Source organism: Octopus bimaculoides, chromosome 8, assembly GCF_046866305.1.
Source record: "Octopus bimaculoides isolate indiv1 chromosome 8, ASM4686630v1, whole genome shotgun sequence".
Classification (NCBI taxonomy): Eukaryota; Metazoa; Mollusca; class Cephalopoda; order Octopoda; family Octopodidae; genus Octopus; species Octopus bimaculoides.
The window spans coordinates 73701969-73729801 of NC_142935.1; the positions used below are offsets into that span (position 1 = coordinate 73701969).

A 27833-nucleotide genomic window follows, 5' to 3' on the forward strand; every position below is an offset into this window, starting at 1 on the left:
GTTACAGTATAAGCTTTTATGGTTATTCATTAAATCATAATTAACATGAATTTTCCTTTTCATCCATTACCACTAACCTATTTGAACACTCATGCTCTTGTGCTAACAATGGAACTTCTGTGTAAATGTTCAATCCACCATAAATAGTGGGGAAATTACTCTTAAATCACATCCTATTGTCTTATGAAGAAAACATTGGACAATGTTGTCAGGAGATAACAAAAATTATGAACTTGTGAATTCATTTCTCCACATTTAAATTTTTAAGAAAAGTTAGTAAATGATTTTGTCAACTCCAACTGATTCACTGATTACAACCACTTTTCTCTCAACAGTTTGCTTTGTCTGGATTATCACATTCCAGGTTTATCCTTATGTGATAACTATTAATTTCAACTTCACATACATTCTCTTTATCATACTTTTCTCTTTTTCGAACAATTATAGCCACAATTCCCAGTTGCTTTTAAAATTTGATTGAACCAAAGCCATCTTCCAGCTATTTATTTTCCTATACTTACACCATGTACACACAACATCACTCTAATTAAATTGATTTCAATCACAATATGTTAATGGTTAAGTTTTTAGTCTACAGCACTCAAATTTTCTCTAAGTACTCTAATTTGTAGCTTATGTACTTTGAATGATGATATACAGTCAACTTTTCTACAACAATGCAATATCTTTTCTAAGCACAAAGATACGGCTACTTTAGAGTTGAATGATATCATGATAACAATTAATCCTTTAATTCTTCAAACAGGAGCTATCGCTGACCCTGATGAAGCAGGTCGTCAACGACATTTTAGCCATTATCATCCCATCTTATTTTTCAGTCTTAGTGTACATAACACAACATTATTTAACAAATCCATTTTTTTTAAGTCGTGATTTGATGGAAATTTGGCTGCTATTCAGTGGTTATAATCAGTGAATCAGATTTGAAACACACACGTGTATATACATAAACACATATATATACATATACAAAGTTGATGTAAGCTCGGGTAAAAGCATTCATGCCAAGACTAAGAAAAACAAATGGTCTAACCCATGCCAACATGGACAACGGACATTAAATGATGGTGAGAAGGATACATACACACACACACACATCATATACATGTACACTTGTTACATACATTTATCACCATCACCATTTAACATTTGTCTTCTATATTGGCATGGCCTGTAATGTTGAACAGGATATGATGAGCTGGAAGACAGCATCATAACTCCAATGTTTACTCTGGCATGCTTTTTATGGCTAGATGCCTTTCCTAGGTCCAATCAGAGAGTGGACTGGGTGTTTTGTCAAGTCATCAGAACTTAGTGGGGTTGCCATGCATTGTACAAACCTAAAGAATCTCTTTAACTGAATAAGAGTATAATAGAGAGGGGGATGGTTTTAACAGATAGTTTTATGCTAAATGTTGGCAGGTTAAAGTATGAGAAGGGGCAAGAACAGGTTTCTTGCCATGAAGGAAATACATGGTTACCTTACATTACACAATAGGGGTAGGAGTAATTGGGATGGAGCTGGAAAGAGAGACAAATAATGGTGATGATGAGGTGTCACTGAGTACCTTCAAAATAAAAGAAGGTTAATAGTAAAGAGTGTGGGGACAAAAGATTGGGAAACAGGGATGGGTAGAGGCTGCAGTGTGTGTGTGAAGGAGAAAGCTGGGAAGAGATGGGAATAGGGGTAAATGTAGTGAATGATAAATAAGGGTGGAGAGGTGGTCCTGATGGGAAATGTGAGTCAGAAGCAAGGTGATAAGACAATGTGGGATGGGTGTTAATAAGTGGCTCAGGGAAGAGGATATGGTAACTGGCAGCATAGAAAGGGTGAAAAGTAGAATACAAACACAGGAGGGAACCTGTGGAAGAGGTAGACCCGACATGAGACAAAGAGGTGAAGCATGGTCTTCAGATCTTGAGTCTCCCAGAGGCAATGACAAGTGATCAAAACCTTTAGCGATTTGCTGTGCTTGAGAAGGCATGTCAAGTCAAATGAAATCATAGTTGTAGCCAGTACCAGTGACATGTAAAAGGCACCTGCTACATTCTTGGTGCGGTTAGCGTTAGGAAGGGCATCCAACCGTGAAAACCAAGCCAAACCAGAATCAAACTTGGTGCAGCTCTCTGGCTTACCAGTTCCAGTAAAACCATCTAACCCATGCCAACATGGAAAACGGATGCTAAACGATGTTGATGATGATATAGAGGAAGGATGCGAAACAGGGAGTTGATGGGTGTGAGGTGGGTGAATGAACATTGCAAGAGTGTGTGGAGAGAATAAGAAATGTATAGGGATAAAGTTGGAGGTGGTGAGAGGTACATAGGAGTGAATCAACAGAAAGTGATTCAAAGGAGAGGGAGCAATAATTAGCAGTACAGAGAAAGGGTGATTGACAAAAATCATGAGTGGGAAGAGACTATGTTAAGTTTGCATTTCAAAACAGTGATACCAGGGAGTGGAAGAGACAACTGGTAGTGCTGGAAAAGATGATTTCAATTACTGTAGTAGTTAGGACAGAGATGGAAGGATGAGTTATGGGGAGATGAGCAGATGGAAAAAGCTTGACAGGAATAAATTGTATGAGCTCAGTTGTCTGTAAAACATATTATGGTTCCAGGACCACAGTTTTGGTGTAATGCCATCTCAAACCGATGTATTACCAATTATGTCAGTCCTTTATCATCTCCTCAATGAGGATCAAAATTCTGAGATCTAAATTCAATATTCGTGTGTACTTTTAATGCTTTTCTTATGTTTAAAACCTTAATCACAGTAAAAGTTTTTAGTTTGTTGTAGGTTCTTTGAAATAAAATTATTTAACCAAGAAATGTAAAACAGAGAAAAACATAAAAAAAGGGTCTTGATTCATACTATACCTCATATCTGCCTTCACATAATAGAAATAATCATAAGCAGGGAGTGGCATAATTTGTTCCAAGAATATCTGAGGTGAAAGAGTTGGTGGTAAGCGTCGGATAACAACCTGAAAATATAAATTAAGGATATGATGGTTCATTTCACATCTATGATTAGCTGAGTACAGCTGAGGCAACTGAATTGGAGGAATAGAATGAAGGAATAACAGGTTATTCCATTGATGCTGACCAGTGTCACTAGCTCAGTTGAATGAGTTAACATGAGTAAGTACAGCTTATTGCTGCCACAACATTGTCATCGTCATCAAGTAACATTAATTTTTAGCATAGTTTCTTCAGATGGAAGCACTTTCTAATGCCAGCTACTTTACATCGTGTACTGGGTGCATTTTTTGTAGCTATTTCCCCAGCTATCTTACGATTAACTATATGAGAGCAGAATTGCATATATTCTATTCCCCCTTTCAGTGTTACCAGCTATCCCTCTCCTTGGAACTACTTCCTTTGCCACTCATCCCAAACTCTCAACATCATCCCTTACCACCTTATTTTCCACTAGATGCCCCTTTCTCCTGAATATCCCCACCTCTTACATTTACTATCAAGCCTACTTTTCTGGTCACTATATTCACCTCTACATGCCTCAGACATCCATCTTTATCACTGTGCCTCTTCTCTCTCCCCTATGCTTCAAGTCTCCCTTATACCATTGCTCTCCACTCATTTTTCTTTTTATGTATTGCCACTTCTCACCTTTTCCTCATAGACCCACTCCTATTTTCCTTTATCTTCCCTCAAAGTGAGGCTCCCCCATGACTATATCCCCATCCATGTTCACCATTCATTGCATTTACCTCTATTGTCATCTCTGTTATCTGTCACTTCCCTTTCACATCTTACAAAACCACACATTCAGCCATCCTTCATTCTCTGTTCTTGTTTTCTATTTATCCACCTTCTTGTACCTTGAGGGAATGCCTTCATCTCTACCGTCCTTTTCTTTCCAGCTGAGGTAGCCAAATATACAGCAAGACACCTGTTCCTCTTCTTCTATCACACTTAAGCCTCTCAACACCTGGCACAAAAGCTATCTTCCTCAATACTGCACCCCCATCCACACTCAGTCAAGGGGTCTTGTCTTGTAATATATTTCGTAACCTCACTGCTGCCGGTGTCATGAAAAAAGCACTCAGTACACCCTGTAAAGTGGTTGGTGTTGGGAAGGGCATCCATCCATAAAATCCATGCCAAAGTAGACACTGGAATCCAGCATAGATCTCTGGCTTGCTGAATCCTGTCAGACTCTCCAGCCCATACCAGCATGCAATACGAACCTTATATGATGATGCAGTTAACCTAAGTAGATACTCTTAAAATCATTCCATCTTTGTAGAGGAACTATTATCATCGCATATAATGAACTTAGATGGATTTCAAAATTTCAATATCAAAAATCAGGCACAGGTGAGGTAAAAAGTTTGCTTCCCGACCATAACGTTCCAGGTTCAGTCCCACTGTATGGTGCCTTGTGCAAGTGCTTTCTACTATAGCCTTGGGCTGACCAGAGTATTGTGGGTGGATTTGATGGATAAACTGTAAGAAGCCCATATATATATATGGGTGTGTATTTGTGTCAGCATTTGTTCCCCACTAGTGCTTGACAACCAGTGTTGGTGTGTTTACATCCCCTAAGTAAGCTGTTTGGCAAAAGAGACCAATACAATAAGTACCAGGCTTGAAAAAAAGGTACCTGGGTAGATGTGTTTGACTAAAATACTTCAAAGTGGTGTCCCAGCATGGCCACAGTCTAATGAGTGAAACAAGTAACAAGACTAAGAGAACCATAATAAGAAGCAATGTTCAGAATAATTAGTTACCAAAGATGTCCCAGCTATGCAATCTCAACTGTTAATAAGATATAGAGCATCCAGGACTACTTTATCTTCCTCTTTTAAGATGGCAGAGTGTAATTTTGTAATTTGGCATTTATTTCCACTCCAACCCCTGTTTAGCCCATTAGAGATCACAAATGCTTTACATCACAATAAATTTAAAGGGCAGACTTAAATTTTTTTTGTTTTTGTTCACCATGTCCTTCAAAATAATGGTGGCATCTTTTCAAAAAAATTACTTCTGGACTGATTTTGGCCAATTTTTTTTTAGTAGTACGCATTTAAAAACCATGGGAGAAGCTACTTAGGTAAAACAAAAAAAAAACAACAAATTTTGTAAATATTTTCAGACAAAAATATGTGTGATTTAAGGGAGATTTGGCTGTTATTTCTAGTACATCCCATGACCACCTTCTTCAGTTCTTTTGTCATTCTCACATGTTTTGATGTTCTTTAATATTTTTCTCCCCATAAACACATTTTATGGTTTGATGAGATATAAGCAAAAAAAAAAAAGTTTATAACTTAAATTTTTAACCCTGCCACCACTGAACCAGAAAACTATGTTATCAAAATAAATTATCTTTTAAATACTTCTTTTTTAAATCACTTTAAAATGACCTTTTCAGACTCTCCAACACGTTAAAATTATAAACAGGAACAATGGAGTGGGGTTGAAAAAAATCACATATTTTCAAAACTTTTCCAAGCATAAATGTACTATTTATGGGGAGAGAAATATTGAAAAACATCAATACATGTGAGAGTGACATACAAACGATTAAGGTGGTCGCAGGAGGAGCTAGAAACAACAGCCAAATCTCTCTTAAATCACATTTTCATTTGAAAATAATTACTTTTTTTTTTTTTTTTTACCAAAAAGACTTCTCCCATGGCTTTTAAGAGTGTAGTACCAAAAACACTGACCAAAATTGGTCCAGAGGGCGGGGGGGGGGGGGGGAAAGGGTAAAAAAAAAAATCAAATTTTCAATACTTTTTTTTCATAAAAAAAATGTTTCCCTCCACCATTTCAAAGGGCGTGGTCAAAGAAAAAAAAAAAAAGGAAAAATCCAATTTTCTCCTATGAAAACACTCTTTTGCAGCAAGAGATAAGTTTCCTATAACCCTGTTAATGACAGCCAGCAGGAAATTTCACTGCCATCTAAAATGGAATACATTGGAAAATATAATCCCAGATACTTCTGTCAGACAGTCAGGTGCTTTTGATTTTAAGATCTACTCAATTAGGATTGGCCTGGCTTTAAACAACAATGATATTGCTAAAAATAGTACAGTTTAAGTAAAAGGTGTCAACAGAAGATTAGAATATATTTCCTTGTTATTTAGCTCCTCTCCAACAAAACCTTCTCAAAAAGAATTCCAGCTTTTACTATTCCACTTTTTTGTATTTAAGCAAAACAAATGGGGTGAGAGTTTTAAGGGACATAGCTTCTTACCATACAGGCATATGTGCGTGTGCGTGTGTGTGTTACAATTAAAGTTTAGATTTAAAATTTAAACTTTGAAATTTAGCAGAATGATTCCCTCGTTTGCTTTACAAGAGTTTTCTTTCAAATTTTCTCTGAGACACATCATCATCATTGTCATCATTTAACGTCCGCTTTCCATGCTGGCATGGGTTGGACGATTTGACTGGGGACTGGTCAACCAGATGGCTACACCAGACTCCAATCTGATCTGGCAGAGTTTCTACAGCTGGATGCCCTTCCTAACGCCAAGCACTCCGAGAGTGTAGTGGGTGCTTTTTACGTTCCACCGGCACGAGGGCCAGTCTGGCGGTACTGGCAACAGCCACGCTCAAATGGTGTTTTTTTACGTGCCACCTGCACAGGAGTCAGTCTAATGTTTTGTTCACATGCCACCAGTACAAGTGCCAGGAAGGCGAAGCTGGAAACAATCACGCTCAAATGGTGCTTTTTACATGCCACCAGCACAGAAACGAGACCGCTGCTCTGGCAGAGATCCCGCTTAGATGGTACTGTTAGTGCTCCACTGGCATGGGTGCCAGTCATCGAATTTGCTTCAATTTCAATTTCGATTTCACTTGCCTCAGCAGGTCTTCTTCACAAGCAGGGTTTTGTGTCCAAAGAAGGAAAGGTATGCATAAGTGGGCTGGCTACACTCCTGGTAAAGGCCACACACAATAAATAACAATGGAAACTATTGTGAACAACGAAGTTTTTTTCAGATTCTTTAAATGTGACAAGAAAAATTGTATATGTGTGAGTGTGTGTATTTATATTTTGGCAGAATCATCAAAGCATTGGAAAAATATGCCTTGCAATATTTCTTCCAGTTCTTTACATTCACAGGTGCAGGAGTGGCTGGATGATAAATAGCTTGCTTAATGACCACATGGTTCCAGGTTCAGTCCCACTGTGGGCACCTTGGGCAAGTGTTTTCTATTATAGCCTTGGGCCGACCAAAGCCTTGTGAGTAGATTTGGTAGACGGAAACTGAAAGAAGCCCATGTGTATATATATGTGTGTGTGTCTGTGTTTGTCCCCTGCCACCACCATCGCTTGACAATCTATGTTGGTGTGTTTACGTCCCTGTAACTTAGTGGTTTTGCAAAAGAGACCGATAGAATAAGTACTAGGCTTACAAAGAATAAATCCTGGGGTCGATTTGTTTGACTAAAGGCAATGCACCAGCATGGCAACAGTCAAGTGACTGAAACAAGTAAAAGAGTAAAAGAATAAAATATACATACATATGTATGTGAAGTGAAAAGGAATTGATCATAATAAATAGCAGATTCAAGTGAAAAACTGACCAGTATAAAGAAAGCTTATCAAGTCATGCCCAAGCTACAAATAGTCATGATCATGATGACTAACTACAGTTAATAATTCTTTCTACAGGGTGTCCACAAAGTCTGGTACATGGGGATTAACACATACTTTAAGAAATTATTATTTCTTATATTTGTTTGTTATGATTTTATTTACTCCATGTACCCAGACTTTGTGGATACCCTGTACAATAGGCACAAGGCCTGTCCTAGGTCACTTATCTTTTTGAAGACTTATTGGGGCAAGCGAAAGCGAAATCGGGATGGCACCTGTGCCCAGCGTCGCCTTTCTGGCACTTGTCCCCATGACATGTGTAAGGATTTTCGAGCGAGATCGTTGCCAGTGCCCCTGGACTGGCTCTTGTGCGGGTGGCACATAAAATACACCATTTTGAGCGTGGCCGTTGCCAGTACCGCCTGACTGACCTTCGTGCGGGTGACACGTAAAAAGCACCATTTGAGCGTGATTGTTTCCAGCTTCGCCTTACTGGCACGTGTACTGGTGGCATGTGAACAAAACATTAGACTGACTCCTGTGCAGGTGGCACGTAAAAAAACACCATTTGAGCGTGGCTGTTGCCAGTACCGCCAGACTGGCCCTCATGCCGGTGGAACGTAAAAAGCACCCACTACACTCTCTGAGTGGTTGGCGTTACGAAGGGCATCCAGCTGTAGAAACTCTGCCAAATCAGATTGGAGCCTGGTGTAGCCATCTGGTCCACCAGTCCTCAGTCAAATCGTCCAACCCTTCCTAGCATGGAAAGCGGACGTTAAACGATGATGATGATGATGATATATATATACATATATACAACGGACTGCTTTCAGTTTCCGTGTACCAAATACTCTCACAAGTCTTTGAGCAGTCCAAGGCTACCGTAGAAGACACTTGCCCAAGGTGTATATATTAGACTGAATGAGATAACAAATCCATGGCTGAGAAGAGTTTTCATGACATTTATAATGAAATAGTCTTACAGATGTTTCTGGGATATTATGGATATATATATATATATATATATATATATATATATATATATATATACACACACATATAGATAAATATACATATATACCCATCATCATCTTTAACATCTGCTTTCCATGCTGGCAAGGGTTGGACAGTTTGACTGAGGCCTAGCAAGCCAAGAGGCTGCACCAGGCTCCAATCTGATCTGGCAAAGTTTCTACAGTTGGATGCACTTCCTAATGCCAACCACTTTACAGAGTGTACTGGGTGCTTTTATGTGTCACTGGCATGAGTGCTTTTTACATGACACTGACACAGGATTCTTGCAGGCCAATCCTCTTCAAGAAGTGGAGCAGCTTTAACACTTCTGCTGTAATAAGTGGAGACATACATACACATATATATATATCATCATCATCATCGTTTAATGTCCGCTTTCCATGCTGGCATGGGTTGGACGGTTTGACTGAGGACTAGTGAGCCAGAGACTGCACCAGGCTCAATCTGATCTGGCAGAGTTTCTGCAGCTGGATGCCTTTCCTAATGCCAAACACTCAGAGAGCATAGTGGGTGCTTTTTACATGCCACCAGCACAAGGGCCAGTCAGGCAGTTGGGGCAACGACCAAACTCAAAAGGTGTTTTATATGCTACCTGCACGGAAGCCAGTCATTTATTTATGTAGTGAGAACACCACATAAGATGTGCAATGAAAATGTACTCCTCAGCTGCATAATGGGAGCTCATTTCAGAGAGTCATTTTGTAAATGTATGCAAATACAAGAGTAGGAGATGAAGAAAATACCATCTTGACTGGGCTGTTAATCAACAGTCTAGTGAACCAAACAGGAATTTAATTTCTATATATTCTATTTGTTCTTCTTTCTAGAAGGAGGGGTCAGATAGCAGTAATTTCAATTTAGAGGAAGGTAGGTTAGGTAGTAAGGGAAGGCAGGTTAGGGGTAAAACAAGCAAGAGAAAAGAGAGAGAAGAAAAAAAAAACAAATATAAAAATAAAAATAAAAATGGAAGGACAATACCCTAAGGAGTGGCAAGAGAAAATTTAAGGTAAGGGAATTTAGGTCAAGATATTGAAGAATCAAAGGAAATTACTAAGAATATAACTATTCAAGCCTGTGTATTTAGAATAATACAACAATCTAAAATATTGAAAAATATTTTTAAAAATCAAAATTCCCTTATCTTAAATTTCCTCTAGCCATTCCTTAGGGTATTGTCCTTCCATTTTTATTTTTATTTTTATATTCATCTTTTTTTCTTCTCTCTCTTTTCTCTTGCTTGTTTTACCCCTAACCTGCCTTCCCTTACTACCTAACCTACCTTCCTTTAAATTGAAATTACTGCTATCTGACCCCTCCTTCTAGAAAGAAGAACAAATAGAATATATAGAAATTAAATTCCTGTTCAGTTCACTAGACTGTTGACTAACAGCCCAGTCAAGATGGTATTCTCTTCATCTCCTACTCATGTATTTGCACACATCTACAAAATGACTTTCTGAAATGAACTTCCATTATGCAGTTGAGGAGTACATTTTCATTGCACATCTTATGTGGTGTTCTCACTACATAAATAAATGAAGCTTGTAGGAAACGTGCCTACTGCTATAACCTAATACATTTTTGTTGTTTTTCTTCAAATATACATATATATATATATATATATATAATGCAAGAGAGTTAGGGGTTGAGGATTCAACCCACTAAGGGATAGTATCTATCCCATGTGCTGCTGGGAGGGTACCCAATTATTGTTACACTAGTGTTATACCAAGTGTAATAAGTGGGTGTGGGTAAAAAGAGGGGTTGTTTTACCCTAAATTTATATAGCAATTAGAAAATGGAGGACAATATGCTGTACCGGACTTGCAGACAGTGTATCCCATTGAATTAATTAACTTAATTTGTAACTAAAGTGACAAAAAAAACCACAAAGTACAAGTGTTTATGACAAACCATGTTATATTCACAACTGGGTTTACAAATAAAAGTACATAAGGAATTTGAGAATAAACATATACTTACAGCTGTGTATACATATTTGTATATGTATATGTATGTGTGAGGGGATAGATGGATATGTACACATGTGTACTCACATATATATATATGATCCTGAATCATTGAACATCTAAGTATGGTTATGCACACGGACTTAGATATTGGAATGTCTATAACTATTTGTATGACCTCATGTACTGTTTGTAGGCTTTTTATGTGCCTTATATTTTTATATGTTATATTTTCATTTTTCATTTATTTATTTTTTATTTTACTCTTGCTGTACCCTTATTTTTATTTTTATTTCTATTTCATTTTTATCTCTTACTGTATATTTGTATGGAATTTTTTGTGAATCTCTGAAGAGGCCTAGCGAATCGTGCATGTACCCCCATTTCAGCATTTCATCCGCTATTTGGATAGAATGGGGCATGCCAACGCTAGGCCAAAACAGCTGTAAGTTTATGTTTATTCTCAAATTCCTTATGTACTTTTATTTGTAAACCCGGTTTCCGCACTTCAAAAATGGGAATTTTGACCTCAAGGACAGATCACACACTGGTCAACAATTGAGTTCAATGAAGAGTAATCAAATCAACTTCTTCACAAAAATCCACGTCAAATGACCAGAGAATTGGTGGAGCAGATGGATTGTGCTCAAAAAACTGTATTAAACCACCTTCACTCAATGGGCAAGATTCAGAAAAGTTTCAGGTGATGTTTAAAATCATTTAAGCGCTAGTTTTTTATATTGAAAATCTCTGGATCTCATCTGTTGAATTTCTCTCTTTCCGTATCTATCTATCTATCTATCTATAGTGTGTGTGTGTGTATACTTACTGAGATGTCCTGCTGTATCTAGGTTATGATACAAACTGCACAGACTGGTGCAACACAATTAGAAGCACAAAATACTACCCATAACAGACAGTTACAGGACGAGTCGAAATGATCATCGAACTAAATAAAGACTAGTCCCAAATCTATCTTCTGTTTCTTTCATTAATTATTACTATATACTCTCTTTTACTCTTTTACTTGTTTCAGTCATTTCACTGCGGTCATGCTGGAGTACCGCCTTTTAGTCGAGCAAATCGACCCCAGGACTTATTCTTTGTAAGCCTAGTGCTTATTCTTTCGGTCTCTTTTGCCGAACCGCTAAGTTACGGGGTCGTAAACACCAGCATCGGTTCTCAAGCGATGTTGGTGGGACAAACACAGACACACAAACATATACACACACATACATATACATATATACGACGGGCTTCTTTCAGTCTCCGTCTACCAAATCCACTCACAAGGCTTTGGTCGGCCCGAGGTTATAGTAGAAGACACTTGCCTAAGGTGCCACGCAGTGGGACTGAACCCAGAACCATGTGGTTGGTAAGCAAGCTACTTACCACACAGCCACTCATTAAAGTTAGATAAGTTTCTGATTAACCTGGGTTTCACGTCCATAAAACGTTTAGCTTAAAGGCGTATCATCAAATCCCAAAAGCCTTATCTAACTTTATTTATATTATATACTGCTCTTTAACTTAGAGTGTGCTTCTTTTTCGGATCTATGCTTTACCGCCGACATATATATATATATATATATATATATATATATATACATACATATACACACACACATACACGATGGATGGATGGATGAATGGATAGATAGATAGATAGATAGATAGATAGATAGATACGGACAGAGAGAAATTCAACAGATAAGATCCAGAGGTTCTCAATATAGAAAACTAGTGCTTAAATGATTTTAAACATCACCCGAAACCTTTACCGAAGACATTAGGTAACACCATGTCTTCTCTCCTTTATTTTTCTGTCTTTTGTACTCTGTGTAAGTTTGCTCTGTTAATATATATCTATATATTTATGCCTGAATATTCATCGTCTGAAAATTTTCAGTCTTTGCTTTCTTTCTATTTACATGTATTGATATTTTGTATATCAGATCCAAACAGCCTTACTTGTTTATTTACATCATTGTCTCTATACATACATCTAAATCGATAGATATATACATGCACAACACAAGCGTGTCAAATGAAAACGTTTGAGATAAGACATTTGCAACTAAAAGTATTTTAACCGCTATAGCTAAACGGGGTCAACTATATAACCGTCATATCTGTAGAAATAGTCAACTAATATTCCTTAAATATCATTCAGCCTAATTTATATATGTATATAGTATATATTAAGAAGAAAAGGAGATTTTAAAATCACAGCAGATATCGATAAAGCACTGAGTTTTAAAACAATTTAACTAACTATATCAAACAATCAGAATCCAATAAATGCAAGTAGAATACATATCCAAGGTAATTACTCGTATATAAGTAGACCCAAATATTTAGAAGAACTGTGAAACAGAGTATTAGACAACAAAAATAAGGATAGAGAAAATCACATCTTTAGTTTTAAAATGCTCCTTTCTGTTATGTCAACATATTTAAATATAGAAAACATCACTGAAATTACGACGTTTTCAATGCGATCCAAAATTAGTTAAATTCAAAGAAAACTAAGGAACTAAACATATATATATATATATATATATATATATATATAGACATTAGATAAAGTAGACTAAAGATAAAAAGACATGACTGTCTTAGTCGGAATGTATCTTGGTTGTAGATCTGAATCAATCAGGGTTGACTGTTGATTAAACAACAATAACAACTAATTTGTTCAGATAAATTTTAACTAGTAATATACTAGACTTAATATACTAGATAACAGCAATGAGTTTTACAGAAGTTATATGTGTAATTGCTCAAGCATTTCCATATAGAGGTAACTGCCAGCACAAACCAACGACCACCACTCGTTGTTTTAACTATGAAATCTGTTGATCGACTGCGTCTTAAGTGACGACAATAGTTTCAGGGGAGATATTTGCTTAGTAAATATTAATTATAAACCTATAAATAACTTACCTTAGTAGGAGCTTGATCTCTGTCTTTTTTCCGTTCCTCTATACACTTCTTCTCCACCATTTTCGATTGTTTATGTTCACACTTAGAGTCCTGACTCGATCTACGTATTCTGGCCGTCATTTGTAAATCATACTTTGGGAGATACGGGCAGGAACTCGCATCACAAATATTCTAATTTAAAAATGCACAAGCAAAATATTAAAGAAAATTTTTTAGATTAAAAATCATTAGAATATATATTGTACATAACAATGATATCTATATGAAATATTTTAAAACTTGTTTATGAAATTAAAATATACTTCAACCCGAACAACCGGAAGTTTTGTCTGCCTAAGGTCACCGCTGTGGGTATGTTGTTTTGTTTTCCTTTCGTTTAATTATTCTGTAATTTTGAAATATATTTAACTTAAATAGGTGTTCTTTTAATGAGACAGTGAAATCTCATTGTGTTATCTATTCAGTTATTTGCTAGTAATATATTTTTAACTGCATTGAATATTAAATAACCTACATTGTTGTCGGTACACTAAATACTGTGCAGCATATAGGGTGGTGCTCTCCTCCACCAACCTTCGATTTTAATAATATAATTTCTAATTGAGGCGCAGGGCCAGATATTTTATGAGAACCTACTACTTGACAATTACTTTGCTTTGTCGACTCCAGAAGGCTGGATGACAGATGATCTTGCTGTGATTTTAAGTTAGATCGTAATGAGTGTAAATAAATAGTGCAAGGCATTTTGTTTGACACTCTAATTCTACTGGTAAAAATAATTTCTTTAATTTCCGTATTTTGTTACAAGCTAACTTGTGGAAATAACAACCAACATAGATATTTGGCGATCTTTCGTTTAAACTAGAAATCGCCACCAAATATTTTATTTAATGTAAACATGTACTCTTGATAGAATATATACAGACTAGAAAAGGTCAGAGAGTGAAGGTGAATGATACATCGCGCCTTAAGAGTTGCATAGCTCAATAGTTAAGAAGTCCGCTTTGCAACAATGAGATCTTATGTTCTGTCACACTGCTCGGCATCTTGGGCAATTTTTTTTTTTTTTTAGCCTTGTCAGTGAAATCTGGTAGATGAAAACTTGTATCATCATCATCGTCAATGAACGTCCGTTCTCCAAACTGGCATGGGTTGAACGGTTTGGAGCACCAGGCTCCATTGTGTTTCGGCACGGTTTCTACGTTTGGATGCCTGTCCTAACACCCACCAGTTTACAGAGTGTACCGGAAGCTTTTTCGTGACACCAGCTCCCTGTAATTCAAAAGTTCACAACTTTATCACTATGTCACGCTGATTCTGTCTGAGAATTATGTTAAGGTTGCAAGTGTTTGTGGTATGCTCAACCATCTACACTTTAATTCACGGGCAAGTAATGCATTTGACTGAACAATTGAATCCACATCATCGAACGAAGCTCAGCCATCTCCATCACTGCATATATCTTGTATTCCGTCCACGTAACCTAAATTATTTAGAAAGTAATTTACTTTGAAATATGTTAGCCCCATAGCGATGAGCACAGTGATGAATTTAGTGCACAAATAGGTGATCACCAAGGCTTGGTCCTCAGCCTCCTCCCATTCGTCATCATCCTCCTGGCCATTGCAGTGAAATTTAAGTCTGGCTCTCCATGGGAACTACTATATGCTGATGATCTTACTCTCATAGCTGAATCTGTAATAGAACTAGAAAAGAAATTCCAGGTATGAAAGCAAAACCTAGAATTGAAGGGCCTTAAAGTTAACCTAGAAAAGACCTAGGTCCTAGTAAGCAAGAAAATGGATCCTGCTTGATATCTAAGAAGGGTATAGGCAAGAATTTCATTTAGTGTACTCAGTGCAAGCTAAGGACACACAAGAGGTGCAATGGAATAGTAGGGAGGTTAACAAAGAAAGTATTTGTAGTGGAAGATGCACAGGAGCCATGGAAAATACAGATACACAAAAATTGATTTTCTCAAATGCTCTGGAGGTTCTCTACAGATAGTGGATAATTTATGCTACTTAGATAACCAAATTAGTAATACAGGAGGATGTACCAAAAATGTAATTGCTGGAATAAGAATAGGTTAGAGGAAGTTTAGAGAGTTTTTACCACTGTTGGCAACCAAAAGTCTATCTCCCTGAATGAAAGTAAGATTGTATGATGAATGTGTATGAACTGCAATGCTATATGATAGTGAGACGTGGGCCCTGAATGCAGAAGACATTCAAAGACTAGAGAGGAATGAAGTGAGTATGCTCTGCAGATGTGCAATGTCAGTGTACTTGTGCAACAGAGCACTATTGTATCGAGAGTAAAGTTACGCCTAAGAGGAATTAGATGTAGTGTGCATGAGAGAAAACTGCACTGGTTTGGTCTTGTGATGTGTATGGATGACGACAGTTGCATAAAGAAGTACCAATCACTGAAAGTGGATGGAACTTGTGAAAGAGGGGAGATTCAGTAAGACATGGGAAGAAGTATTGAAGGCTGATCTCTGAGCCTTGTAAAGGAGTTGACAAAGGACCAAGATATCTGATGCCTTGCTGTACTCAAGAAGATATGCTTACCACAGCAAAATTGATATCTTAAAACCACTTTAGTAATGCTTGTCTATGAGGAGGCCTCACACCACCCCCACTTCCATCTGCTTTATTGCATCAATCATTTCCTTTCCTAACACCCATCACTTCTCTTCCACCTGAGAGATGAATAGGCACATACTACATTCTCTGGCTTCTTTAGTTGCCTTTCTTCCCCTCACCCCAAACCACTTCCATTTCTATTATCTTCTTCCACCTACTGTCTCCAACAATAACCCTTCTTTACCAGAATCTCTCTCATTATCACTTTCTTTATCTTATTCTCTAAATTGCACTCTATTCTTTTTCAGCTGGGGTATCTATGTATCTGCTTTACAGCAAGACACCTGTCTCTGTCCCTCTATACCTTTAAACCTTTTGACTGGCACAAAACCACCCTCCCTCAATACTACTCACCCTTCCCACTTGAAGGGTTTTGTCATGCAAAGTACTTGGTGACTCTGTAAGTGATGGTGTTATGTGAAAAGCACCCAATATACTCTGTAAAGTGGTTGGTGTTAGGAGACATAAATTCCATGTGCTGTTCATTCAAAGGGGTCTCCACACTATCCATTTGTAATTACAAAATATGAACTCCTATCGGAATCTATACACCATAGACAGGAAGCAGTTCTACCCATTCTACACAACACTTTTTTTGGATAATGGAACTGCAACTTTTAACATCTTACATGTATTTTTATTTTTGTTCTATTTCCCTTTATACTTCCTATATCCATCCTTTTCCAACATAACTCCTTATATTGAACTCTAGCATTTCTCTCTAGTTAACTCTTGTGCCTCTTTTTTGCCCTTGTAGCAGTCTGCAATTGTGTTGCTATGTCAGTCATTGTGTATGTGTCTTCTTGTATTACCTGGCTGAAATTTCGAGTGAGTAACCTCCATCCTATTTCACAAGATATTCTATGCATACCAGTAATGATTGCTATGGATCAGTTGCTTTCTCTGCCTTCATATCCATAGTTGACCTATCTACCACATTACTGTCAACTTTGATAGCCAGTCCCTCTGTTGAGCCTACTTGCAGTAGTCTCTCTCTCCTGTGCATTCTCCATCCTTTCATAGTAGCACTTCCCTGCCTCTTTCTTTTCAGTGTTAGTGAGAGCAAGTGCATTGCTATCATCCCTTATACTATTTTTAGTAACATCTTAATTCTCTTTTGTCTTGCTATTCTGAAATGCTTATTTTTCTGATCTCTGCTCCATTGCTCTAGATACACAAAACGATGGTTTGGTCACAGTTGAAGTATCTTAATCATAGGTCTACTCTATCAATGGTGGACTATTCGGCTAAATGACAACTACTTTACATGGAATTTTCTTGAGAACTGTACTTCTTTCTACACTCTTTGCCTTCTTTCTCAAGTTCTGCCTCAGGTGCTACTTAAAACACTTTCTGAAGATTTTGTTACAGTTCTCTGGCAGTGGCTCTTTGTTAATATAGAGGAGAAGAAAGAAAGTGTCTGTGGCATGGATTTGTTTAAGGTGGACCTCAGCTTGCCAGGAAGTGACCCACACACTTGGTTTTATGACCTTCTGCAACACATATGGAATGAGACAAATAGGATCCAGTTATAGAAACTGCAATAGACTACTGCTGACCTGGTTTAGTTTTGAGTGGTGCCATCTGTAATTTGTCTGTCTTGTGTAGCCCTATTCATCCACTGGTTCAAGCGCTGAGATCTGTTGTAGTCATCATTTGCTTGTTCTACCATTGGGTTCTTTGGTAGTTGGTCACACTTAGTCTGAGCCTGCGTCCTTGACCTTGCCCCCAAGGGTAGCTCTCAAGAGACATTGATCCATGCAAACTCCTCCACCATAACAAGGAGTGACTATCAAGGGGGTTAATGCAGATAGTTTATAAGAAATATGTTCTGGGTGAAGAAGAAAAATATGAATTCTTGTCATCTCTAAATTTAAATTTTATTTGTTTGTTTAGATCACTGAAAGACCAAAGAAATAGCAATATGTGGTACGAAATTATTCCTAGTTTTGGAATTGTTGTTGGTCTTCTGGCCATACCAAATTTAGGAAATTGTGTTCTAAACTGGGCATTCAGAAACAGAAAGGTAATGCACAGAGATTAATTTCATTGTTTTTGTTTTTTCATTATCACTTTATTACGTTATATTCAACATCTGCAGTTATTGAGTTCTTTACTAAATTTGTGTCTCATCACAGCTACCATCTACATTTTGTCACATATAGAAGGACAGAGGCAGCATAAATGCTGATCAAATATACATTATTATGTGATGAGGCTGGTCCATCCATAACAAGCCAACAGTTGGTTAAAAATAGACATTTTTGGCAGTATGAGTATATTCAATGATTCAAAGCATCACCCTTTGTAAAATTCTATATTCTTAGCAATTTCCTGGAAAGCCCTGTCTTTCATATACCTAAAATTGAATGAATGCTATATGATGTATCAAATCTTGAAAAGATATAATAATGTTTGAACTATATTCCAGTTTGGCATGGTCACTGGAATATTAGATCACTGTTAACTGCAAGGTTTAGCTGAGACTTTTTCTGTGGTGCTCAATCTGCAAATAGAAGCTAAATTTTACTCATATATATATATGAGGTCATTTCCGGTGCCGCTGGACTGGCTCCCATGCAGGTGGCACATAAAAAACACCTTTTTGAGCGTGCCTGTTGCCAGTACTGTGTGACTGGCCCTCGTGCCAGTGGCACATACAAGCACCCACTACACTCTTGGAGTGGTTTGCATTAGGAAGGGCATCCAGCTGTAGAAACTCTGCCAGATCAGATTGGAGCCTGGTGCAGCCTTCTGGCTTGCCAGTCCTCAGTCAAATCGTCCAACACATGCTAGCATGGAAAGCGGACGTTAAACGATGATGATGATATATATATATTTATATATATCAAAAGGATGTGTTATAACACTATTCCACATATATACAAACAGCTATACCAACAATCCAGCATACCTCCATCATCAGCTGCCCTATGGATATCCTTATGGTTCCAATGCCTAGGCAGTATCATTCAATCCAGCAGTGTCAACAGCACTAAAAGAAGTGCAGTTCGGGAACAAACATACCAAAAAACAAAACACACAACTTTCAAACACATTTACCCTATGTACAACAGTATTCAATCAAATATAGGCAGGATTAAACTACAACACGAAACACATAAATCTGTGTACATCTGTATCAGTATTAATAGTAAACCTACAATAACTAAATTATATACTAAATAGCAAGCAATCTTTAAGTCCATACAAATAATAATGCCAACCAATCCGAGAGTGTAGTGGGTGCTTTTTATGTGTCACCGGGACTGGAGCCAGTCAGGTGGCATTGACATTGACCACGCTTGAATGGTTACTACTATAATAGCAGAACGTGAAAACTTTATTTCAATTCTCTCAAAAACAAAAACACTATTGAATTTAATGAATAATACAATAATTATGAGTGCAATACATTATTTCATAATTCAAAAGTTAATAATAAAAACACTACATACTCTTAATATACCCTTACAAGCTATAATATACACTTTCAAGCTTAATATACCCTTACAAGCTTAATATACCCTTACAAGCTCTACTGTAAACTTAACAGTAACTTGTAAAAACTATAAATTCATAAATGGTAACTAATAAAAGTATACTTGTAATTAACTATTATTATAAAACTTTGCTATGATTAAAGCTAAATTAAAACTCATCATCATCATCGTTTAACGTCGGTTTTGCATGCTAGCATGGGTTGGATGGTTTGACCGAGGTCTGGGAAGTCAGGCGGCTGCACCAGGCTCCATTCTGATCTGGCAATGTTTCTACAGCTGGATGCCCTTCCTAACGCCAACCACTCCGTGAGTGTAGTGGGTGCTTTTTACGTGCCACCGGCACAGGCGCCAGAGGGAGCTGCCAATGGCCACGATCGGTTCATGCTTTTTACATGCCACCAGCACGGGTATCACAACTACAATTTTCATTTGACTTTTATTTTGATGTTGATGTACTTGACTCAGTAGGTCTCCTCAAGCACAGCAGGTCGCCCTATGATCCAAGGTAAGCACAACAGGTCATCCTACGATCCAAGGTACTTTTGAATGGGCTGGGGCTGGTTATGTGAAACTGGTGTAGGATATAGCTGTGAACTCACTTTATTTGCCGGGTCTTCACAGTCACAGCATGTCTCCAGAGGTCTCGGTCTTTCATCATTGCCTCTGTGAGGCCCAATGTTCGAAGGTCATGCTTGACCACCTCATCCCATGTCTTCCTTTGTCTACCTCTACCCTGGATTCCTTCAACACTTTGGGAGTGCCACTTTTTCACACATTTCTAGTACATGACCATACTAGTGGAAACGTCTCTCTTGCACACCACATCCAATGCTTCTTATATCCAACATTTCTCTCAGAGTGCTTACACTCTGCCGTGTGTGCACACTAATATTACACATCCAGCAGATCATGCTGGCTTCATTCCTATCGAGCCTATGCATATCCTCTGCAGTCACGGACCATGTTTCACTGCCGTGAAGCATTGCAGTTCGCACACATGCATCATACAATCTACCTTTCACACTGAGTGAGAGGCCCTTTGTCACCAGTAGGGGTAGAAGCTTTATAAACTTTTCCCAGGCTATTCTTATCCTAGTAGTAACACTCTCTGAGCATCCACCCCCCTCTACTAACTTGGTCACCTAGGTAGCGGAAGCTATCAACTACTTCTAGTTTCTCCCTGTTTAAAAGATAATAAAACTACAAAGTATTAACATTTGCATATTTTTTCAAACCACATGGTTCATCACTTCCAGAACTTAAAAGATTATCTTAACTATAGATGATGTAATATGCAATTACTATTTCCTCAATTGTCTCAAACAATATTAGTGATGCAGTAAGCAAATAACTTGAATTGTAAACATTTGAAATCTTTACAAATATTTGCTAAATTGAAGACTAGCTACTACCCTATATTTATTTAAAATTTCAAATCTCCCACCTAAACAGATATATATATATATATTATGAAGAGCGTAGCTCGAAACGTTAGAGACTTTCTCTATTCCCGAACGTTAAACTAATACATCCTTTTGTTGTTTACACCACCTGTCCTCGTTTGTTGTTGTTTTTTTTCGTAAATTCTCCCATATATAATACACGCTAACGTGGTCGCACCAGCTAATCCTGTCTCTACTCATCAAACATGAACTTCTGGAAATTTTTTTTCTCCTGTTTTTTTTTCTCCTTATTTCTTCCTGTTGAAGAGCGTAGTTCGAAACATTAAAGACTTTCTCTATTCCTGAGCGTTAAACTAATACATCCTTTTGTTATTTACACCACCTGTCCTCGTCTGTTGTTGTTTTTTTTCGTAAATTCTCCCATATATATATATATATATATATATATATATATATATATCATCATCATCATTATCCATTAATGTCCGCCTTCCATGCCTGGCATGGGTTGGATAGTTTGACTGACTACTGGTAAGCCAGGAGGCTGCATCAGGTTTCTTACATCTGGCAAGGTTTCTTACAGCTGAATGCCCTTCCTAATGCCAACCACTCCAAGAGTAGTGGGTGGTTTTTACATGTCACTGGGACAGGAGCCAGTCAGGTGTCACTGGCATTAACCACACTTGAATGGTGCTTTTTATGTGCCACCAGCATGGGCCAGTCAGGCGGCACTGGCATTGGTCACACTCAAATGATGCTTTTTACATGCCACCTGCATGGGAACCAGTTAGGTGGCACTGGCATTGATCACGTTTGGATGGTGCTCTTTACATGCCACTGGCATGGGTGCCAGTCAGGCGACACTGGTATCAGTAATGCTCAAATGGAGTTTTTTACATGCCACTGGCACGGGTGTCTATCAGGCGACGCTGGCATCAGCCATGCTCGAATGGTGCTTTTTACATGCCACCAGTATGGGCACTGTTTAAAAAACTGAAAGAATCACAAACTTCTGCAAATTACTCAGTAACATAGAATGGAGGTAATTATTTAAACTAATTATGTTTCATTCATCGTAGAATTTGTTGAGTGCTCTCAGATGAATTTGAAAATGAATGAAACATGACTGATATCAAGTTATAGATGATTTCCTGTGATATTCTAGAGCAAGGATTCTCATCCACTTTTTATCTGTGATCCCCTTTGATTTACTATTGTTGTGGACCCCGCTAGCCATTCGATGTTTAGAAACTAGTTTTATAGAAGTTTCTTTCAAAATTCATGTTTGTTTTTCACACATTCACTTGTGTAGGTTGAACTATGTAAAATGTTATAGAAAGAAACTTGTTTCTTGCAATACATACCAATATATACATTTAAAGCAAAATGTTTTCAGAGGCCCTTAGAATACTATTGTTTATCTCCAATTTACTATTTTGTTGCATAGACCTCCAAAAATCTTATATTTAATGTCTAGAGGAATCATTTGCAGGATTTGGGGACAAGAATATATTTGTGTTTGTTCCTGTTATTTTTCCCAAGCCTCTAGATGAACTTTACCTTTTTACAACAAGCTAATGAAGTATGCTTATCATACTAATACACCTGCTTGTTGTTCATACACCTGTCTTTGTCTTTTGTTTTTCTGTAAATTTCAACTATGTTTATCATAGTTGACTTACTTCTACAACGTTAAGCTCCATCTCCTTCATGTTCTAGAAATAGTAAAGTATCTTCATTATAGATGTTGTACTTATTAATGATAGGACACAAACCAACTCCTCACCAGTAGTTTAAATATTAAATTTTTAAAAGATTTAATTATATTCAAACCATATTACAGTCTGGGGTGGTCATTCGAATATTGTCTAACAGTTAAATGCAAGATTTATGTGAGAGCTTCTCTGTGGTTGCTTGTTCAGCAGAATGCTACTAAATCTTATTCAAATACATATTTGAGTGCATGATAGTGTTGACTTGGCACTAAGCACCTTTCCTGTCAGTCATTTTACCATAAAATATAGAGAAGGATATATCATTCCATTGGTTTAAATATCACTTGGAAGTTATAATGTTGTTTTTGAAAACTGACATGCTATGAACTTTTTTTCTTTCTAGCTAATTGTCTTAAATGACTGGACTGATAGATATCCTTCTGTTCTGGTGGTGCCATTGATAGAAAATAAACATTAGTTGTGAGCCCTTGCTACTGCAGTCTCCATTGAGACAACCCTGCAATTTACATGTAAATTTGAATTACTATAACTGCCCCATAGATGTCTTGAGAAGAGTGCATAACTTTGGTTTCATGATGTTTAGTGGAAGAGAGATAAGCCTTGACCTGAATAGGATACCTATTTGTATTATATAACAGTACCAGATTAGTTACATATTTCCATCACTCAAGTTAAACTGGAATACATTTAGTGTTATGCCCAGAAACACATGAGTACTACATGTCCTAGTTGGTAAGGTATTGGTGCAAAAAGATATAGAAGAAAAAAAACAATGTATAAGGTTAACACTCAGGAAATAGGAAAAAGAAAATATCTTTTATTCTTCTTAGAAAAACTGGAGAAGAAAAATAGAAAAAAAAGAGCACATGAATATAACTGTCACAGCATGATACATTTGTTGGGCTACTAACTGAGAGACAAACCAGTCAGGAAGCTTTTATGTGATTACTTGATATTCTAAAAATAGCACCCCAGTCACTTTCAGATCATACTCCCATTCTTAAAAGTAGGCACTGAATAATGTAATCCCTGATACATTTTTGCCTGGAAAAAAATGAGAAGGTCTTGGCTAGAATGTCAAGTCCATCTCCTTTCTTGATTAAAGATCTGGATCAGTATTGACTTGGGAAGTAAACCACAGAAACCAGCTGAGAGATCAGTAATTTCTATCTTGTAATGTGCTCAGGACTTTTAATACATTGTGGTTTGTGATAGGAAGAGACATCCAGCCATAGGAACCATGCCAGAAATGAACCATCTATTTGAGGTGTAGTCCTCTGACATAAGAGGGTAATAACTCTAAATAAGAACTGATTTACACTGTGATGATGTTTTTCAGCTTTACCAGCATGCAAAGGGGAGATATAATCATGAAGGTGGCTTCAAAGATTATTAGTTTTGCATTGTAACTTAGGTGAGTTACATCTCTTGATGATTTCATTCTTGTCATATTTTATATATTTGTAGGTTCACTGTCGAGACTGGGATGCATCACAATTAGACTATATGTTCTACTTAAGGGACAGAACAATTACTGGCAGTGAATATAAGCCCAGGGTAAATAATATTATTTATATTCTTAGCTGTTTTGCTAATAGTTAACAAGATGTTCAAGAAGATTGTGTTCTATAACTCCTATAAGATACGTGTTGTGAAATAAATCAATAAAGTTAAAAATGTAATTATATAATGCTTTAAGCATATAAATATCAGGCTGAGTAAAAAGTAGGCAACGTTTTGAAACATAAAATTCATCACAATATATTTCAACAATGCAGAAATTTTATTCATCTAATTAAGTACCATTACAATCAACACATTTTTGCCAACAAGTTACAAGTTTATTAATTCCAGTAACCTAAAAATCTGAAGTTCTGGAGCTGGTAAACTTTTTCAATGCACTTTCAGCATTTGATTTTTGTACTCCTTCTCTAGCAGGAAACCATCAAGGTGCTTGAAAAGGTGGTAGTCAGTAGGAGAAAGGTCTGGGGAATAAGCTGGGTGGGGAAGAACTTCATAGCCAAGTTCCCTCAACTTCTGGAGCATCATTAGTGAAACATGTGGTTGAGCATTGTCATGAAAAATGATTAGCCCTCTTCTGTTGACCAGTCTGAGATCGAAGAGTGGCAGTTTTTCATTCATTTTAGCAATTTCATGGCAATGTTTCTTCAGTAATGGTTTTTCTGGGTTTTAAAAAGTTATAGGGAATGAGTACAGCAGTACACCTCCAAACAGTCACCATATCTTTTTTTTTTTTTTTTTTTCGCAAGTGCTCAGGTTTAGGGAAGGTTTTCGGTGCTTCATTTTGGTCCAACCAGTGCAAAGAACATTTTTTATTATCGTACAGAATTCACTTTTCAACACAAGTTACAATATGGTCGAGAAATGGATCAGTCTGGTTATGGAGAAGAAGCGAAGAGCAAATTTCATATCTACACATTTTCTGATTTTCATTCAAATCATGTGATACTCATTTGTCGAGCTTGTGACTGATGGAGTGTCAATGGTTAAGCGCATGAACTATTAAAAAGCTAACTGAAAATAGATATTTAGCAAGAAAAAGCAATATCAAATTATTAGATATATGACTTAACTTTCCCATTGTTTTATTTTGTTTTGTAATTTGCCATGTTTTAAAATCGTCTTTTCTTTCTTCCTTTTTCAGGGTCTGGAAAGTATTCCCAAGATTGAAGAATGTCATGCTACTTCAGAAGAATCTTAGTTACACTTCACTAAATGTAATAGAATTTTGCATTAATGGAGTAAATATTTATATTCACATACATTGTTCATTGTCATTATTGTTCAGAATTATCGTGTATCTTACTCACAAGAAATAATTATTGTTCAAAATTAATTTCATTGTCGTTAATGTGATTGGGCACTTTCCAAATCTTGCTTTGCAGAAATTATTTTTAAAGCTGGATACGTCCATGTGAAGAGGCTGGTTTGTCAGTCAATGATGCTTAAGCTGAGTTATCTACCTTGTTTCATGTCAGTACAATACACCAACACGAAATCCCTTACTTAGTGACTCTCTGTGCAAAAATAGCTTTAAAATTCCCTAACATCGATTTGAAAAAAACAAAAGGGAAGACTAATTTTCATAATGTAGTCTTTAATACTCTGTACTTGCGAAAAAAAAATGAAATGGTAATCTTTGATCATCAGCTTGTTTGATCTGAGCAGATCTAAGGCTAAACAATAACAGTGGGAATAAAATATTTTGATATGTTGTAGGTGGAATTGTCCAGTGATTTAATTTCACAGATATAATACCTCATAAAACTAAGCTACTACCACCACCACCACCACCACCACCACCACAAACATCACCTTCACTATTTCTTTTATCGATATAGCTTCACAGGTTTCTCTTTGTTCTTCATGCTTGAGTTCAGCAACCTGATATTAAAATGACAGTCATGTCTTTGTCTATTCCATTTCATCTTGTAACAAAGCTTAATTATCTATGCTGAAAGCATTGAGATAACTGTTGGCATTTATCCATTTTTATTTTCTTTTTGTACATAAAATGAGGTGCTTTAGACCTGGAAGATGAGCATAGTTTTTTGTTCAGTTATCCTCACACAAGTGGATCTCCTCTCTAATAAGACAACTATCCCTGTCTATCTTCATATTTCAACCTCTCTTGGCAGCTTATCTCAGTTTCACTTCTTCTCTCAACTGAAAGGTTCTTGCAAGCTACTTGGCAACCCTATAGGTGCTGGGGCCATATAAGAAGCTTCCATGATGGTGCCATGTAAAAGGGACCCATGCTGGTACCACATAAGAAGCACTTGTGCTGGTATTACATACAAAGGAGTCATGCTGGTGCCACATAAACATCCATGCTGGTACCACTTCAAAAACACCCAGTACACCCTGAAAAGTGGGTGATATTAAGAAGGGCATCCAGTAATAAAAACCATGCCAAAACAGACCGTTGAAGCCTAGTGCAGCTCTACAGCTTCCCAGCACCTGTCAAAACATCCAACTCAAGTCAGCATGGAATGCAGACATCAGATGATGATGATGAAGTGAATAAATTTATTCGTTTACTTGTTTTAGTCATTTGACTTTGGCCATGCTGGAGCACTGCCTTAACGGGTTTTAGTCAAAGAATTCGACCCCAGGTCTTATTCTTTGTAAGCCTAGTACTTATTTTATGGGTGTCTTTTACCAAACCACTAAATTACAGGGACATAAACATACCAGCATTGGTTGTCAAACGATGGTGGGTGAACAAACACAGACACACACACATAAATATATATGTGTGTATATATATATATATATATATATATATATATACCGGAGTAAGCACATGAAATGTGCAACAAGGTGGAAAAAAGAGTACTCAAATACCAGAGGTAGAGTAATATGCTTTATTTAAAAGCAGCAGAAATATAACAAAAGACTGTTACTCTGAGTTTCACGTTCCCGTTCATCAGACAGTTTTGTTAGAAATGGAAAAGGAATAACAATGCAATCAAAAGTGATATAAAATTTAAAACACATGGATTCATTTGATTGGTCGTTTCAAATAACGGTCATGGATGCGTAATGAACAAAACAAATGAATTTAATATATACGTATATATATATATATATGATGGGCTTCTCTTAGTTTCTATCTACCAAATCTACTTAAGACTTTGGTTGTGCCAAGGCTATAGTAGAAAACACTCACCCAAGGTTCCACGCAGTGGGGCTGTATCTGGAACCATGTGGTTGGGATGCAAGCTTCTTACCACACAGCCATGCCTGCACCTTAAGGATATGAAGTATTTCTACACTTTATATTTTGTGTTTGAATTACATCAAGGTCAACATCGCAATCCTGTGCATAAGAAGCCATAATTTTGAGTTAACTGTTTTATATCCTCAGTGTTTATTGGTCAAGATCAGTACACTAAGAATCACTAGAGACAAATTTGGAGGGAAATCAGAAAGAATATTTCAGAGAAGTTGAGAATTTGTATAAGA

The 27833-nt window shown here is 37.0% G+C and overlaps 2 protein-coding genes across 4 annotated transcripts in view; one reads left to right on the top strand and one right to left on the bottom strand.

Annotated features, from left to right (window-relative positions):
• Positions 1-13690, bottom strand: part of LOC106877892 (uncharacterized) — a 47844-nt gene extending 34154 nt beyond the window's left edge. For both annotated transcript variants that reach the window (XM_089356643.1, XM_089356642.1), the window contains exons 1-2: positions 13555-13690; positions 2902-3008 (exon numbers count right to left, since the gene is read on the bottom strand). In XM_089356643.1, the coding sequence (XP_089212769.1) occupies positions 2902-3008; positions 13555-13674 (227 nt within the window). In that variant the 5' untranslated portion in view covers positions 13675-13690. The remainder of the gene's footprint in view (positions 1-2901; positions 3009-13554) is intronic.
• An 81-nt stretch (positions 13691-13771) lies between these two features.
• Positions 13772-25625, top strand: LOC149134441 (uncharacterized). 2 transcript variants are annotated; one of them, XM_089356644.1, is made up of 4 exons: positions 13772-13905; positions 18099-18228; positions 24312-24401; positions 25510-25625. In XM_089356644.1, the coding sequence occupies exons 2-4, from the start codon at positions 18127-18129 to the stop codon at positions 25564-25566; spliced, it is 249 nt and encodes an 82-aa protein (XP_089212770.1). In that variant the 5' UTR covers positions 13772-13905; positions 18099-18126; the 3' UTR covers positions 25567-25625. The 2 variants fall into 2 exon arrangements, with proteins under 2 accessions (XP_089212770.1, XP_089212772.1); XM_089356646.1 differs by having other exon boundaries at positions 13902-14323.
• The last annotated feature ends 2208 nt before the right edge of the window (positions 25626-27833 follow it).